Source organism: Loxodonta africana, chromosome 7 (assembly GCF_030014295.1).
Source record: "Loxodonta africana isolate mLoxAfr1 chromosome 7, mLoxAfr1.hap2, whole genome shotgun sequence".
Classification (NCBI taxonomy): domain Eukaryota; kingdom Metazoa; phylum Chordata; class Mammalia; order Proboscidea; family Elephantidae; genus Loxodonta; species Loxodonta africana.
This window is the reverse complement of record NC_087348.1, coordinates 101713742-101730264: the sequence shown is the minus strand read 5'-3', so window position 1 is coordinate 101730264 and position 16523 is coordinate 101713742. Positions and strand designations below refer to the sequence as shown.

Genomic DNA, 16523 nt, shown 5'->3' with positions numbered 1-16523 from the left:
CCAAGCCAGACACTGTGGCAGTCGATAGCATTGCATTTGTCAGGCAATAAACACCTAAAAAAGTATTCTTGGAAAAGGAGGTAGGCTCGCCTTGTTCGTGGCACCAATGAAAACAGCACTAGGACCAGGGGGTGGGATTTAAAAGAAAACAATTGAGATTTTGGACTCAGTTAACAAATATTGAGCACCTGCTAGTTCTAAAAGCTCTGTTATTGTTGAGTGCCCTGAAGTCAATTCCAACTGGTAGTGACCCATGTGACAGAGTAGAACTGCCCCATAGGGTTTTCTTGGCTGTGATCTTTACAGAAACAGATTGACAAATTTTTTCCCTGCAGAGCTGCTGGTTGGGTTCTAACCACCAACATTTCAGTTAGCAACTGAATGCTTAACTATTGTACCACTGGAACTTCTTCTAAATTCTCTAGCATACGTGATTCTCATAAGGACCCTGTTGGACAGGGAGTCTTTTCCTTCATTTTGTACATTCAGAAACTGAGGTACAGAGATATAATTTATTGAAAATCATACAGCTTCTTAAATGGTAAAGCCAATATTTGAACACAGGACTGTCTTCATGTATCTTCCATATATAAATTTAAATGTTTAAATGATAATTGTGCATCATTGATAATGAAATTCATATCAAGATATTTCTTTTCTCCACTGCAAACTTACTAACTAGTGGCAATAAGATCCTGAAATGTGAAGATCAAAGCTTGATCTACATTTTTAGCTCAGATTAAGAATAAAAGACTGCAGTAGAGGCTATGTCAGCTGCTCTCAAAAATATCTCCGTTAATGAGATACGATTGCCTGATACACATGCAAAAAATAAATGCTTGTGGAAATGTCATAAAACATAGGCTGTTCATCTCAGCTATGTTCCTTTTCCCATATTTCATTTTTGAGTAGCCAGTTGAAGACACTGGGGAAAAAAAGTCAATGATTTCAAGATGATTAATCTTGATAGCCTTACCCAACCCTAAAACCTGAAGTACCATTTGCCGTGTGTGGTCCAGCAAGCTCTGCCTTTGGGCAGGTTCCAAATTTGCCTCTGCTCCCCTCACATGGGGACCTGTCACTCGGAACTGGAGTGTAAACCAATCTGACAGGCTGCTAGAACACCCTCAAAGAGAATGCTGGCTGGAGTGGGCCCCGGTCTCTGGAGACTCTGATGATGAATTGCCTAAAATGATCAACACGCAGGGCCTCCAGATATGTAAAACCTGCTCACACTGTGCCCCTCAGGGAATCAGAAGCCCTGGAGACTCAGGGGAGATACAGAGAGAGAGAGAGGGAGAGTGATTGTCCCTAGAGAGTGTTTCTTCCCTGATTATAATCAAAATGCCACAGCTGCAGGGAGGCCCAAGCTGTGAGGACTTTGGGTTGGTACCCAATTAGTCCCATCTCCAGTCATGACAGTGATTGCCCAATTCCTTGGGTACAGTGAAAACTGACATTTTCTTGAACCCCTACTAACAGGGAGAAACAGTCTAACGTGATGAGAAGAGTCTCTTTAAATAGTACAGTGCCTGTCTTATAGGGTAATTAATGATTAAATGGCATAACTTATCTGATACCATAGCCTATGCCATGCAATGAATTTACCCTTCTGTAAATTGTCGTTGTTGTTGTTAGGTGCTGTCAAGTTGATTCTAGCTCACAGTGACCCTATGTACGACAGAATGAAACACTGCCTGTTCCTGCACCATCCTCACAATTGTTGCTATGCTTGAGCCCATTGTTGCAGCCACTGTATCCATCTCATTGAGGGTCTTCCCCTTTTCCGCTGACCGTCTACTTTACCAAGCATACTGTCCTCCTGTAGAGATTGGTGCCTCCTGATAACCTGTTCAAAGTAAGTGAGATGAAGCCTCGCCATCCTTACTTCTAAGGAGCATTCCGCTGTACTTCTTCCAAGACAGATTTGTTCGTTCTTTTGGCAGATCATGGTATATTCAATATTCTTCACCAACACCATAAATTCAAAGGCATCAAGTCTTCAGTCATCCTTTTAACTGTCCAGCTTTCACATGCATATATGAGGTAATCGAAAATACCATGGCTTGGGTCAGGTGCATCTTAGTCCTCAAAGTGACATCTTTGCTTTTTATCAGCTTTAAAGACGTCTTCTGCAGCATAATGATACCTGCATTTTAGGAGATACTGTTTAAGATCACAATATTTGTAAAATACCTAGAACATACCTGGTACATTGTAGGGCCTACCATGTACTCAGTAATCATTCAATAAACAATGGCATCTAGGTCAGTGGCCTCTCATCAGGAATTGACAGAGGCTAATCTGCTTTCAGAGGCCCTGGTGACATAGTGGTTATGTGCTAACCAAAAGGTCGGCACTTCGGGTTTGAGTCACAGCTAATATACCTCATGTGCGGCCACTACCCATCTGTCACTGGAGGCTTGCGTGTTGCTATGATGCTGAACAGGTTTCAGTGGACAGAGGCTAGGAAGAAAGGCTTGGTGACCTACTTCTGAAATCAGCCAGTGAAAACCCTGTCAATCACAATGGTCTGATCCATAACCGATCTTGGCGATAATGCAGGACAAGGCAGTATTTTGTTCCATTGTGCATGGGGTCACCATGAATTGAGGACCAACTTGACAGCAGCTAACAACAACAACATCATGCTCCCAACAGTTAAGACTGGTTTGTTGGTAGATTTAGCCATCCTCTTCACTGAGGACACTGCATTATTGAAACGGATAGGGAAGTAAGTAGCCATGCCAGACCTCAATCAGTTTGGACACGATGACATTTCCATGTTACGATTCCTCAAGGAGATATAAGAAGTGTTTGATACAAAGCTGCATGTTTCTCTTCTCTGGGATGAGTGTGTTCTTACTTGGGGACAGGAATGCCACAGGTGTGTTTATCATTTCCGAAGAAAGACAGGGAAGCCTATATGGGACACTACTGGGACTCCCTTCTCTGTTGTTTTAAACTGTCCATGCCTTCACAGGAAAAAGAGACAAAAAAAAAAAGGGCAGCTTACGCATTGCATAGAAACCAGATCTCTTGCTCTTGATTTTGAGCAAAGTCGGACACAGTGGTGCCCCACTCAAAGGTGGCAGCCATTGTGCCACTTTGAATGTGTGTCTCTCTCCCCAGCCCTGCCGATAATGCAGTCTCATGTGTCAGGCTCCTGAAAGGGCTCACTGTACCTCTTCTGAGTCTCCTGTTCCAGGGTTTTGACCTGTAATTTTTCCCATTCCAGTTATGACTCCAGATCGTCCAAAGTATAAAAATTCGGGTCTGTTCCAGTTTTGCTTTATCAGCCATGACTGAACTGGGAAGAACCTGTTAAAGCCCTGCTTTTATTGAGCATCTGCTATGAGATAGACCTTGGAGAGAGGGAGGATATGAGCTTTCTCCATCCGCCAAACCCATCCGCACACTTGTACAAACTAGAATTTGCAAAGGTTAAAATCACCATAGAGTGTGATTTGGAGCCCTGGTGGTGCAGCGGTTAAGAGTTTGGCTGCTAAACAAAAGGTCGTCAGTTGGAATCTACCAGCCACTTCTTGGAAACCCAATGGGGCAGTTCTACTCTGTCCTGTAGGGTCGCCGTAAGTTGGAATCAACTCCACAGCATACAAACAACAATAACAACGTACGGTGTGATTTAGGAATATTTGGGAAGGACACTTAACTCCCAGTGAGGGTTGGGGGTCGGGGGAGAAGGAGTACCGGGAGTGATGGAGAAGATGATACAGACCAGATACTACTCTATGAGACATACATTAATACCAGCCTCATGGCAAGTATTCAAAGCATTTTTCAAGTCAAAGGCATAAAACGTGACAACTGAAATATACCTTAGAGAGTTTGTTATTTTTAAAATAGTCAACTATATGGAAACTAAAGTCCAAAGAGGTGAAGTAACTTACCATGCAGTGAGGTTATGTTGAAGCTAGAACTAGACTCCTGCTGTTCTAACTCCACCCAGGGTTCCTGCCACTTTCAGACTGCCTTTCTTATGCCTAAAACACTTATTTATTAAATGAGTGGGTGAACTAATGTTTTTAAGAAAACAGGGGGGAAATTCTCATTTTTAAAATAAGAGCAAGTAAAATTCAGGTGGTTTTGAGCATAAAATCCAGCAGCCTTCCCCGCATCACCCTGCTGGGAAAAGGTTTTGAGTACATATGTATTTTTATATCACATTTAAAAGATGCCATATCATATTTCCCTTACTTCACTCAACTCTAGAGTAGGGAATGGGTGAAGTAAAGAAATTATTGGTTGCCAGCCATTGTACTAAATGCTTTACTTGTCATCTCACTGAATCTCTGCAAATGTAGGGATGATTAACCCCATTTGATACATAAACTCAGGCTCAGATTGCTGTACTGATTTACTGAAGGACACTCTGCTAGAAGGAGATGGACTGACGTGAATGTGTGTCCCTCCACTCACAGTCTATCCTTTTTGTGCTATACACAGCCACTTACCTTAACAATATGAAACACTGAATGACCAGTTCAAGCTAGGCACAGTGGGATGGAGCAGAAAGCAGATTTTATCTTCCGCTGCTTTTGTTCCTTTTCCTGCTGCATAGAAAGGTAAGAACCAGGTCTCCTGTAGTCAAGCAGAAGGCCTCAACTTCAAGAGACTAAGGAAAGTGAGTCAAAGCACTCAACTTGTGGGGGATGGGGGGTCTTAAAGTTGTCATGGAAACAAAGGCCTCTCCAGCCTAAACAAGTTCTTAGAGCAGAAGGAAGTAATTTGCTGGTTCATTTATTCATTCACAAATACATCTTCAAAGGCTGTGTTGAGACTAGACCTGGGAGCTCCTGACCTTCAGGAGCTTCTGGTCTAGTAGAAGAGGGGTGACATATTCCCATTCCAGACTAGGACTTGTAGGCTTCCCAAGAGAAGGTGCAAGCAGAGTGCTCTGCGACTTCAGAGAAGGAAAGGCTACTGTTTCTTTGTCACAGCTTCCTCATTTGAAAATAGGGACAGTAACATTAATCTCATAGGTTTTTTTGTGAAAATTAGATGAAGTATATACGCAAGAAATTAAAGCCTAAATTCCTTATGTATAAAGTAGAAATAATCATACCTAGATTTCGAGATATTTACAGAGACCCAATAAGATAAAATTATGTAAAGCAGAGGTACTTTGCACATAAACAAACCCATTGCTCTCAAGTTGATTCCTACCCATGGTAACCTCATGTGTTACAGAGTAGAACTGCTCCATGGGGTTTTCTTGGCTGTAATCTTTATGGAAGCAGATTGCCAGGGCTTTCTTCCACAGCACCACTGGGTGGGTTCGAACTGCCAACCTTCAGGTTAGCAGTTGAACACAAACCATTCACAGCCACCCAGGGAGCCTACTTTGCATATAGCCTGGCCATTAACTGGCACTCAATAGGTTGTTATTATTGTTGAGTAGTTGTTTTTATTATAAAAAAAATTTTGACAAGATCATCAAACAGGTGCCTTTTGCCTTCTACCTGCCGTCTATTAAGTCATTCTGCTTCTTGTCCTCTGTAGTAGTTTTCTATTGCTGTGGTAACATAGGAAACCACGGTAGCATAGTGGTTAAGAGCTATGGCTGCTAACCAAAGGGTCAGCAGTTCAAATCCACCAGGCACTCCTTGGAAACCCTCTGAGGCAGTTCCACTCTGTCCTATAGGGTCACTATGAGTCGGAATCAACTTGACAGCAGTGGGCAGGCAATAACATATTACCTTTCTCTATCTTCAAATCTGAGAGTCCTGGTTGTGCAGTGGTTAAAAGATATAGCTGCTAACCAAACGTTTGGCAGTTCAGTCAAATCCACCAGCTGCTCCTTGGAAAGCCTATGAGAGCAGTTGTACTCCATCTTATACGGTTGCTATGAGTCAGAAATGACTCAACATCAGTGGGTCTGTTTTGGGAGTTTTTGTTTTTGTTTGTTTTGGTACCTTCAAATCTAGTAATAGCAATTGAGTCAGTCTCATTTTGCGGTAGAAACAGAACCTACTATTCTGCCTTCCTCTTCCACCTTTAAGGACTCGTGTGATTAGATTAGGCCCACCCAGATAACCCAGGGTAATCTCCTTACCTCAAGGTCCTTAACATTAATTGTATCTCTAAATCTCTTTTTGCCATATAAGTTCTCATAGTCATAGGTTCTGGGAAATAAAGTATGGAAATTTTTGGAGGGGGGAATTGTTCTGCCTATCAAATACTCCATAACCATGAGACACATCAAGTAAAATTTTCCCTGTTCCTAGTGACCCTGTCCCCCACGTGTCTGTCAGTTTGTCCTTTTGTCCTACTGTCAGGGCTTGTGTGTTGCTGTGATGCTGGAAGCTATGCCACCAGTATTCAGATACCAGCAGGGTCACCCATGGAGGACAGGTTTCAGCTGAGCTTCCAGATTAAGAAAGACTAGGAAGAAGGACCTGGCAGTCTACTCCTAAAAAGAAATAGCCAGTGAAAACCTTATGAATAGCAGCAGAACATGGTCTGATATAGTGCTGGAAGATGAGCCCCCCAGGTGGGAAGGCTCTCAAAAGACAACGGGGGAAGAGCTGCCTCCTCAAAGTAGAGTGGACCTTAATGACAAAAAATTGGAGTAAAGCTTTCAGGACCTTAATTTGCTGATGTGGCACAACTCAAAATAAGAAGAAACAGCTGCAAACATCCACTAATCAATACATGGAATATACAAAGTATGAATCTAGGAAAATCAGAAGTTGTCAAAAATGACATGGAATGCAAAAACATTGATATCCTAGGCATTAGAGAGCTGAAATGGACTGGTATTGGCCATTTTGGATTGGACAATCATATAGTCTACTATGCCAGGAATGAAAAATCAAAGAGGAATGGTGTTGCATTCATCATCAAAAAGAACATTTCAAGATCTATCCTGAAGTGCAACACTGTCAGTGATATGATAATAACCATATGCCTACAAGGAAGACCAGTTAGTATGACTATTATTCAAATTTATGCACCAACCGCTACAGCCAAAGATGAAGAAATTAAAGAGTTTTATCAGCTTCTGCAGTCTGAAATTGATCGAACATGCAATTGGGATGCATTAATAATTACTGGTGATTGGAATTCAAAACTTGGAAACAAGAAGGATCAGTAGTTGGAAAATATGGCCTTAATGATAGAAATAATGCCAGAGATTGAATGACAGAATTTTGGAAGACGAACAACTTCTTCATTGCAAATACTTTTTTTCACCAACATAAACGGTGACTATATGCATGGACCTCGCCAGATGGAATACACAGGAATCAAATCGACTACATCTGTGGAAAGAGAAAAAGCTCGATATCATCAGTCAGACAAGGCCAGGGGCCGACTGTGGAACATACCATCAACTGCTCATATGCAAGCTCAAGTTGAAACTGAAGAAAATCAGAGCAAAGTCCGCAAGAGCCAATTTACAACCTTGAGTGTATCCCACATGAATTTAGAGACCATCTCAGGAATAGATTTGACACGTTGAACACTAATGACTGAAGACCAGATGAGTTGTGAAAGGACATCATATATGAAGAAAGCACAAGGTCATTGAAAAGACCAATAAGGGTGTCAAAGGAGACTCTGAAACTTGCTCTTGAACATTGAGCAGCTAAAGCAAAAGGAAGAAATAATGACGTAAAAGAACTGAACAGAAGATTTCAAAGGGCTGCTCAAGAAGACAAAGTAAAGTATTGTAATAACACATGCAAAGAGCTGAAGTTAGAAAATCAAAAGGGAAGAACATGCTCAGTGTTTCTCAAGCTGAAAGAACTGAAGAAAAAATTCAAGCCTTGAGTTGCAATAGTGAAGGATTCCATAGGGAAAATATTAAATGAAGCAGGAAGCATCAAAAGAAGATGGAAAGAATAAACAGAGTCATTATACCAAAAAGAATTAGTCGATATTCACCCATTTCAAGAGGTAGCATATGATTGGGAACTGATGGTACCGAAGGAAGAAGTCCAAGCTGCACTGAAGGCATTGGTGAAAAACAAGACTCCAGCAATTGAAGGAATATCAATTGAGATGTTTCAACAAATGGAAGTCTTCACTGGTCTATGCCAAGAAATTTGGAAGACAGCTTCCTGGCCAACTGACTGGAAGAGATCCATATTTATGCCTATTCCCAAGAAAGGTGATCCAACTGAATGTGGAAATTATAGAACTATATCATTAATATCGCATGCAAGCAAAATTCTGCTGAAGATCATTCAAAAATGGCTGCAGCAGTATATCGACAGGGAACTGCCAGAAATTCAGGCTGGTTTCAGAAGAGGATGTGGAACCAGGGATATCATTGCTGATGTCAGACGGATCCTGGCTGAAAGCAGAGAATACCAGAAGGATGTTTACCTGTGTTTTATTGACTATGCAAAGGCACTTGACTGTGGATCATAACAAACTATGGATAACATTGCAAAGAATGGGAATTCCAGAACACTTAATTGTGCTCGTTAGGAACCTGTTCATAGGTCAAGAGGCAGTTGTTCAGACAGAACAACAGGATACTGATTGGTTTAAAGTCAGAAAACGTGTGTGTCGGGGTTGTATCCTTCACCATACCTAAACAATTGAGAACCTGGACTGTATGAAGAAGAACGGGGCATCAGGATTGGAGGAGGACTCATTAACAACCTGTATTATGCAGATGACACAACCTTGCTTGCTGAAAATGAAAAGGATTTGAAGCACTTACTGATGAAGATCAAAGACCACAGCTTTCAGTATGGATTGCACCTCAACATAAAGAAAACAAAAATCCTCACAGCTGGACCATTAAACAACATCATGAAAAATGAAGAAAAGATTGAAGTTGTCAAGGATTTCATTTTACTTGGATCCACAATCCATACCCACGGAAGCAGCAGTCAAGAAATAAAAAGACCCACTGCATTAGGAAAATCTGCTGCAAAGGACCTCTTTAAGGTGTTGAAAAGCAAAGATGTCACCTTGAAGAGGTGCACCTGACCCAAGCCATGATATTTGCAATCGCATTATATGCATGTGAAAGCTAGACAATAAATAAGGAAAACAGAAGAAAAATTGACACCTTTGAATTGTGGTGTTGGCAAAGAAAATGAACATACCATGGGCTGCCAAAAGAACAAACAAATCTGTCTTGGAAGAAGTAAAACCAGAATGTTCCTTAGAAGCAAGGATGGAGAGACTGCGTCTTACATACTTTGGACATGTTATCAGGAGGGATGAGTCCCTGGAGAGGGACATCATGCTTGATAAATACAGGGTCAGTGGAAAAGAGGAAGACCCTCAACAAGGTGGATCAACATGGTGGCTGCAACAATGGGCTCAAGCATAATAGCAATTGTAAGGATGGAGCGGGACTGGGCAGTGTTTCGTTCAGTGGTACATAGGGTTGCTGTGGGTTGGAACCGACTCAACGGCACCTAACGACAAGTGACTCTGTCCCTGGAGCTCTCCACACCTTCATCACTCCCTCTGTACCAGCCTAGCATGTTCCTTTTAAAGTGATGTAGCCAAAACCCAATCCTCTGACCAGCACAGAAATCAGCAGTACTGTTATGTTCTACAGTCCTTAACTATTACTGCAGTCAAAGCCTGAGTACAGGGTGTGGGTTTTCTTGGTTGGAGAGCACTGGCTTGTGAAAACAGCACACAGCTTGATGCAGTGGGATGTTCACAGGCCTCAGAGGCAGGCAGGATTTGAGTCCAGCCTCACTGCTTGATTCCTGGTGTGACATTGGACTTGTTGCTTAAATTATCCGAGTCTGCATTTCTCCATCTGTAACACAGGGCTAAGACACTGCATTGCAGGGCAGTGGTGAGAACTGAATGAGAAAATCCATGTTCAATAAACTTCTCGTGCCTCTTTCCCACTTTCTAGTCCATGGTGTCCTATATGTCTGATCATCAAACCATGAAATCCTTGATCAGGAATTCCAAGCTGAATTCTGAGGTCAGGAGCATGAACTTTTGAGTCGGACACACATGTTTGAGTGCTCCTTCTGCTGCTTACCAGCTTTTTTCACTTTAGCTCTTTGAGTTTCATTTCCTTTATGAGACTAAAAATGCTTATGTGGCAGAATTATTGAAGGAAATAATACTAAAGTAGAATTCATTCTGTGTGAAGCACTTTGCATGTATCCTCCCATTTTATCTCCACAACAAGCTTTTGAGTTAATGCCATCACAATCCACATTTCATACATGAGGGAAGAGTTCAAAGGGGTTAAACAATTATGCCCCAAAAGTCACAGCCAGGAATGACAGAGTTAGGACCCGAGCACAAGCCTCTTTCTCCAAAGCCTGGCACGTAACCCATATGTTGTCCTGTCTTCCCAGGAAACTGAGTGAGTCAGTGTATTTAGGGCGCTTAACACGATTGTGCAGATAGCGCAGGACTGGGCAGTGTTTCATTATGTTGTACCTGGGGTCACCGTGAGCCGGCAGCTACTGGACAGCAACAGCAGCAGCAGCACAATGCTGGGCACCTAATAAGCACTATTTCAGTAAAGTATCTCGCCTCCATGTTCCTCAACACGAGGATGAGCGGCTGCTTGGCTCTTCCCTTCCTAGATTTCCCCCGTTGGCAACAGGCCACGCGCATTGAAATGCAAGAGGCGCAGGAGGGATGGCAGAGTCGTTGTGTAATTCACATCTAATTCCACTTGTCTAATGGACTTGTTAAAAGCACCCTGGGTGGAAAGTGTGAGTCTTAATGGCATTTTATAAAAGTTGCTGTGATGAATTAGTACATAAAGCAAATTAAAAACAGCTTATCGCTTTTTTTTTTTATCGCTTTTTAAATTAAGTGATGGGGGCACTGTAGCATTTTTCCCCAGACACGAGGATCCATTAATATCCAAAAGAGCCACAAGCTGCTGAAATGTGTCAGCTGTTTGGCTTTAAGGGACCTGACAAGTCTGAATCAGTGTGATGCTAGAGGGGCAGATTGTCCAAGATAAATAGGGGCTTGTGGAAAGCGCTTGTTGCTGATCCCCTCCTGAGAACACCTATCGCTGAGGGCAGGAATGTGAAACTTCCCCTCAAGGATTCTTGAGAATAGAATGGAACACAGTGGAATGAATGTTTGACCTGGGGGGAGCCCCTGGGAAACAGTCTCTACTCCCCCACCCCTTACAAATGGAGACAATGAGGCTTGGTAGAGGAAGAGCTTACAGAAGTCATTGAAATTTTTTCTCCTTAAAATTTATGCCAGAGATGTGTGAGTGTCTACTTTGTGCCAGACACAGTACTGGGTCCTAAACATTGAGGGATATTTTAGATGTCTTCACACACAGTCCAGAAGACAGTTACTAAGTGGTAGAGCTGGGAACCAGATCCCCTGGTTCAAAGCCAATACATTTTTTAGAATAACAGTTATAATATAGCTAACATTTATTGAACAATCACTAGTGCTGGGCTGGTGTTGGAATAGTTTACATATATTACTTCATTTGATCCTTACCACAACTTTTTGAGGTAGCTGGTGCTGTTTGGAAACCCTGGTGGTATAGTGGTTAAGTGCTACGGCTGCTAACCAAAGGGTCGCCAGTTCAAATCCACCAGGCGCTCCTTGGAAACTCTATGGGGCAGTTCTACACTGTCCTATAGGGTCACTATGATTCAGAATTGAAGGCATCGGGTTTGGATTTTTGGTGCTATTATTATGCCAGTTTTACCACTGATGGAACATGAGGCCCAGAGAGGTTAAGTAACTTGCTCAAGGTCACGTAGTTTAAAGGTTGCAAGCCCCAGGTAATCTGACCCTAGAGCCCACCTTCCTAACCACCATCTGCCAGCTTTCCTGATGGCCTCTGTACTCCCCTGTTCCCAGCACATTTTATTTGGAAAAAGATGGAGCCATGCCAGAGGTTCAAAGACTTCTAGGGTAAGAAACACTGGAACAAGAACTGAACAGTAAGGGAGCTTCAGGACTTTGGGGAAGAGTTACGGTTAAAGCTTAAGGAAGGATGGAAGGTGCATGCCGCTACTACACTGTGAACATGGCTAGAAGGGCAAAAGGCTGGGAAACAGAGCCACAAATGAAATGGTGAAGAACATGGATTTTGGAGTCAGAAGGACCTGGTTTTATATCTAGTCTCTACCACATGTGTACATGTGACCTGGAGCAGGTCACTTAAATTCTTGAGCCTCCTTCCCTAATCTATAAAATGGGGGATACTAATTTTTACCTTTAGGGTTGTTTGGAGGTTAATTTAGACAATGAATATGAAATTTTGGGCTGCCTAACAAGGGTATAAGTAATGGTAGTCATTATGGTTATCATGGAGTCCCTGGGTAGCATAAACCATTAAGCACGCAGCTACTAGTTGGAAGCTTAGCACTTCAAACCCACCCAGAGGCTCCTCAGAAGACAGGCCTGGCAATCTGCTTCTGAAACGTTGTAGCCTTGAAAACCCTATGGAGCCATCCTACTCTGCACACATGGGGTCACAATGAGTCGGAATCAACTCGATGGCAACTAACAACAACAACATGGTTATCCTTACTAACCTCGCTGCCGCCAACACTACCTCCCAGATTAAGTAGGGAGAAGGTGAAGAGCACTGAACTAGGACTTGGGATCAGGAGACCCAAGCTCCAGCCCTGGATTGCGCCCCATCGCTGTCTGACCTTGGCTTAGTCAGTGGCCCTTGCCACACGTGTAAAAGGGGGGAAGGGCTATATCCATGTACCTTCCTCACAGGAACAGATTGTCTCAAATAAGGTAACGTATGTGAAAATGCTTTGCAGTCTACAGAGTGTGAGTTGGCTTTCCAAGACCACCCCCAGATTTGACGATTTGCTAGGAGGATTCGCCAGACTTAGCATTTAGGTGTACTCATGACTATCATTTATTGCTGCAAAAGGATGCAAAGCAAAATCAGCAAAGGGGAGAGGTACATGGAGCAAAAATCAGAGGAAACTAGGCACAAGCTTCCAGAATTCTCTGTCCATAGAGTTACGCAAGATACACTTAATTTCTGGGCAACTAATTTTGACAGCAGGTGTGAAATGTTTCCCGGTGAAGCTCATTAGAGACAGTGCCCAGGGCTTTTATTAGGGGCTGGTCAGGTAGGCACCCTCTGCCTAGCACATGGCCAAAATTCCAGACTCCTAGAAGGAAAGCAGGTATTTCACATAAACCACATTGTTTGCACAAATAGTTTAGGGAATATTGGGAAACCTTTCAAAATTGAAGTTCCCAGACATCAGCCAAAGGCCAAACTTGCAAGCCAACCTTTTTAAGGACAGTAATCTCAGGTCTGCTATGTTAACACTTCTTTTTTTTTTTTTGCACAGAATGGAATCTATAGAAAGGATTCTTACAAGAATCCACTGAAGAGGGACAGGGGAGCTGCAATAACAATAGTTATAGTTACGGATCGTCACCGTGTGCCAGGCACTGTTGTATGTGCTTTACATATACTACGTTATGTAGCATTTTATTCTTATAACAATTCCATGATGGAGGTTCTCTTATCAACATCATCATCATCACTGTTACACATGCAAAAAGTAAGGCCTAAGTGAGGTTAAGTAGTTTGCCCATGTAACTAGCTGTACAGCCAGTAAGAAGTATTAGGACCAGGATGTGGCCCTGACTGTCACTATGCTACACTCTGTTACATTATACCTACCATTGGCTGGGTGCTTTTATATGTGTTATTTCATGAATGTCCACACAGGTCCCTGCTAATGTAGTTATTAAACTAATTTTGTACCTATGGCCAGGAATGTAACTAATTTATGTGGCATCATACAGCCAGAGAAGTGGCAGTGTCAGGAGTGGCTTCTGTGGGTCTGTATGCCCCCTGCCCCTTTTCCTGGCTGGGGCTTTGTCTGAGCCTTTGGTAGAGAAGATGCTGATGGTGGATGTGGAAATGACTTTTCTCTGGGAACACAGACTAAGAATGTATACCCCAAATTCCATGGCTTGGGGACAGAGGTAATCGAAGAAGGGTTATGTTGTAAATTATTTAAATTTCCTGTAATATTTGAGAGCCCTAGATGCTGTCTTCAGCTCTTTTTGGTTACCATGACAGCAGATGTGACATTTCTTTCATCAGGAAAAAAAAAAAAAGGAAATAATCACATTTGGTTCTCGGTAATTTTTTAAAAATCTGTTCCCCAGATCCAACTAGTTGATAATTCTTAGAATGGAACCAAAAGGGCATAAACAGGGAGGTGGCCAAGTCTGGTTTTCTGGAGAAATCATATGCTGTATGTGCGTGGTGGTGATTTTTGAAAGAGGGGGATAGAGGAGGGAATGGACAATATATGGCTTGAGACAAATTGTCAGCTCCCTAGGGTAACAGCTAGTTACCAAGGTCTTGTTTGTCATTTTAATTCTGCTTCCACCCCCCATTCCCCACTGGTCATACATATTACAGTCCATTTTGCTTAGCAAAGGCTCAGCATAGGCTCTTTATTGGAGGGAACATGATACAGAAGGAATTACAGTGCAGTGCGATGCGTGCAACGGTGAGGTAGGCTCAGCATTCAGTGGAAGCAAAAAGAAGATATATATAATTTTGTCCTATCTACACACACACACGTCTATATGTTTTCATTTATTACATTTTAAGCACTGGTTCATGTATTACATTAACCTCTGAACCCATCAAATTTTAGTGACAGCGTTTAATTCTTCATTGAGTGGAAGGATCACAGTCCTACGATGGGACATTTAAATTGTTACCATTTTTCCCAGTTATAAATGGAAGAGTTCTATAGGTTGACACATCTGAAAGGATTTATTCACAGCACAAAATACTTCATTCAGAAAGATGTCCGTGTTTCTCTTCACTGTTTTTTTCTCGTGATATTTTAATCTAATTGTAGTAGTGGGGAAAAAAACTCAATTAGGCACTAAACTGCCTTTAACAGCTTCCATCATTACTTTGTAACACCTGATGGTCTCCAGAAAAAGAAGCACCCCACTTTTCGGGGTCTATAGGCTGCCACTGCCAAGGAGAAGCAAGACTCTCCATTGGTGAGCAAAGCAGTCAGAATGTAGGCTGCAATCCACGGCATCATCCAGGAAGTTGGTGTCAAGTGGATAACAGGGTCTCAGAATAGAGTGAATATTGAAAACCGGGAATGCTAAATCTGAGCCACCAGAGATTCCTAACAATGTTTTCTTTTGTCGTTTCCTCCAGAGCCATGTTTGACTATGACAAGAGCAAGGACAGTGGGCTGCCAAGTCAAGGACTTAGTTTTAAATACGGAGATATTCTCCATGTTATCAATGCCTCCGATGATGAATGGTGGCAAGCCAGGCGCGTCACACTGGAGGGCGACAGTGAGGAGATGGGAGTCATCCCCAGCAAGAGGAGGTAAGAATGCCTTTTATATTTCAGAATATTTGCTTTTCAGCTATCTAGGGAGTGGAGATGGGAGAAGGGGAAGATGGAAAAAACTGTTCATAAAAGAGCCATTTAAATGAGGCAGTCAATCCATGAGAAAATTGTCAGTGGTGACAGGTGACACAAATTAAAAATTTTTATTCTCCTTTATTAGGATTTTACCAGAACTGGTGTCTGTGTTGAGGCAGAAAGGAAGAGAGTCTGTTCACTCTGCCTTCTTAGAGCGTTTACCAGCATCCACATGTTCATTACAGATGTTTGTGCTTATCAGCGTGTGTGTTGATTTATAAACTCAGAGAGCTTCTTCTAATGAGTGTTTTTCAGAGAATTTTATAATTTATAAAGGCCAAAGTGAAAGCCAAATAAGGTAGATGACTTTCTAAGCTAAACCCTTGGCTGTGGAATGCCTTTCAAATATTGATGGAAAAAAAATTGAAAATCCCTGTTCCCAATTTAGATGCTTGAGATAGAAACGGTCAAATATCTGAAGAGTTGTAAAGACTGTATTTGCAGGTTTTTGTTTTGTTTTGTTTTACTGTTATAGTTCTATTTCTCACCCCAACCCTCAACTCCCAACTTCCACTTGGGTCTTTGGTCCTGAATATGTGTTCTCTAAGTCAGGGCTGTCATACCCTTTCTCCTCTGAGCATTTCTTCAGCTCTGGTTTTGAAAGGCAGGCCAATGCTTCAGACCAGCCAACTCCTTCATCTATCCCAGCAGTTTCTAATCACCACCACCAGAGAGGAATTTTTCTTCCCATGAATGTCTTTTTGACACCAAGAAATACAAGTTGTCTGTCTATACTCTGGAAAATAGATGGGGTGTGGAATCAAAGCCAGGAATCACACATATTCAAAACAGTCACTATCTCCTCTTGAGCTGCAGGCTTCTCAAAGGGCCCTTATAATATCCTATATCCAAAAACATAAAGTACCTTTGGAAATGATCCTCAGTGAAACCAGGTATTCAAGTACTACTACGTACAAAGTGATAGAGTAATTAAGCTTGTAAAAACCATAGAGAGAAGATAGGAATTATACCCAAGAATAACTCTGTGGGGCCATATGCACCTCAGAGAAGACTGGACCCTGTACTTGGGTGAGCAGAGGGTGAGGGGTAAGTGGACAGCAAGCAGATTGTTCCATGGCTGCTCCCTCACCTTTAGTAAGCAGGA

At 42.2% G+C, this 16523-nt stretch overlaps 1 protein-coding gene across 1 annotated transcript in view; it reads left to right on the top strand.

The window, feature by feature from the left end:
- Positions 1-16523, top strand: part of DLG2 (discs large MAGUK scaffold protein 2) — a 272353-nt gene that overhangs the window by 186348 nt on the left and 69482 nt on the right. Inside the window, exon 3 of the mRNA XM_023558518.2 lies at positions 15143-15319. Within this exon, the coding sequence (XP_023414286.1) occupies positions 15143-15319 (177 nt within the window). The remainder of the gene's footprint in view (positions 1-15142; positions 15320-16523) is intronic.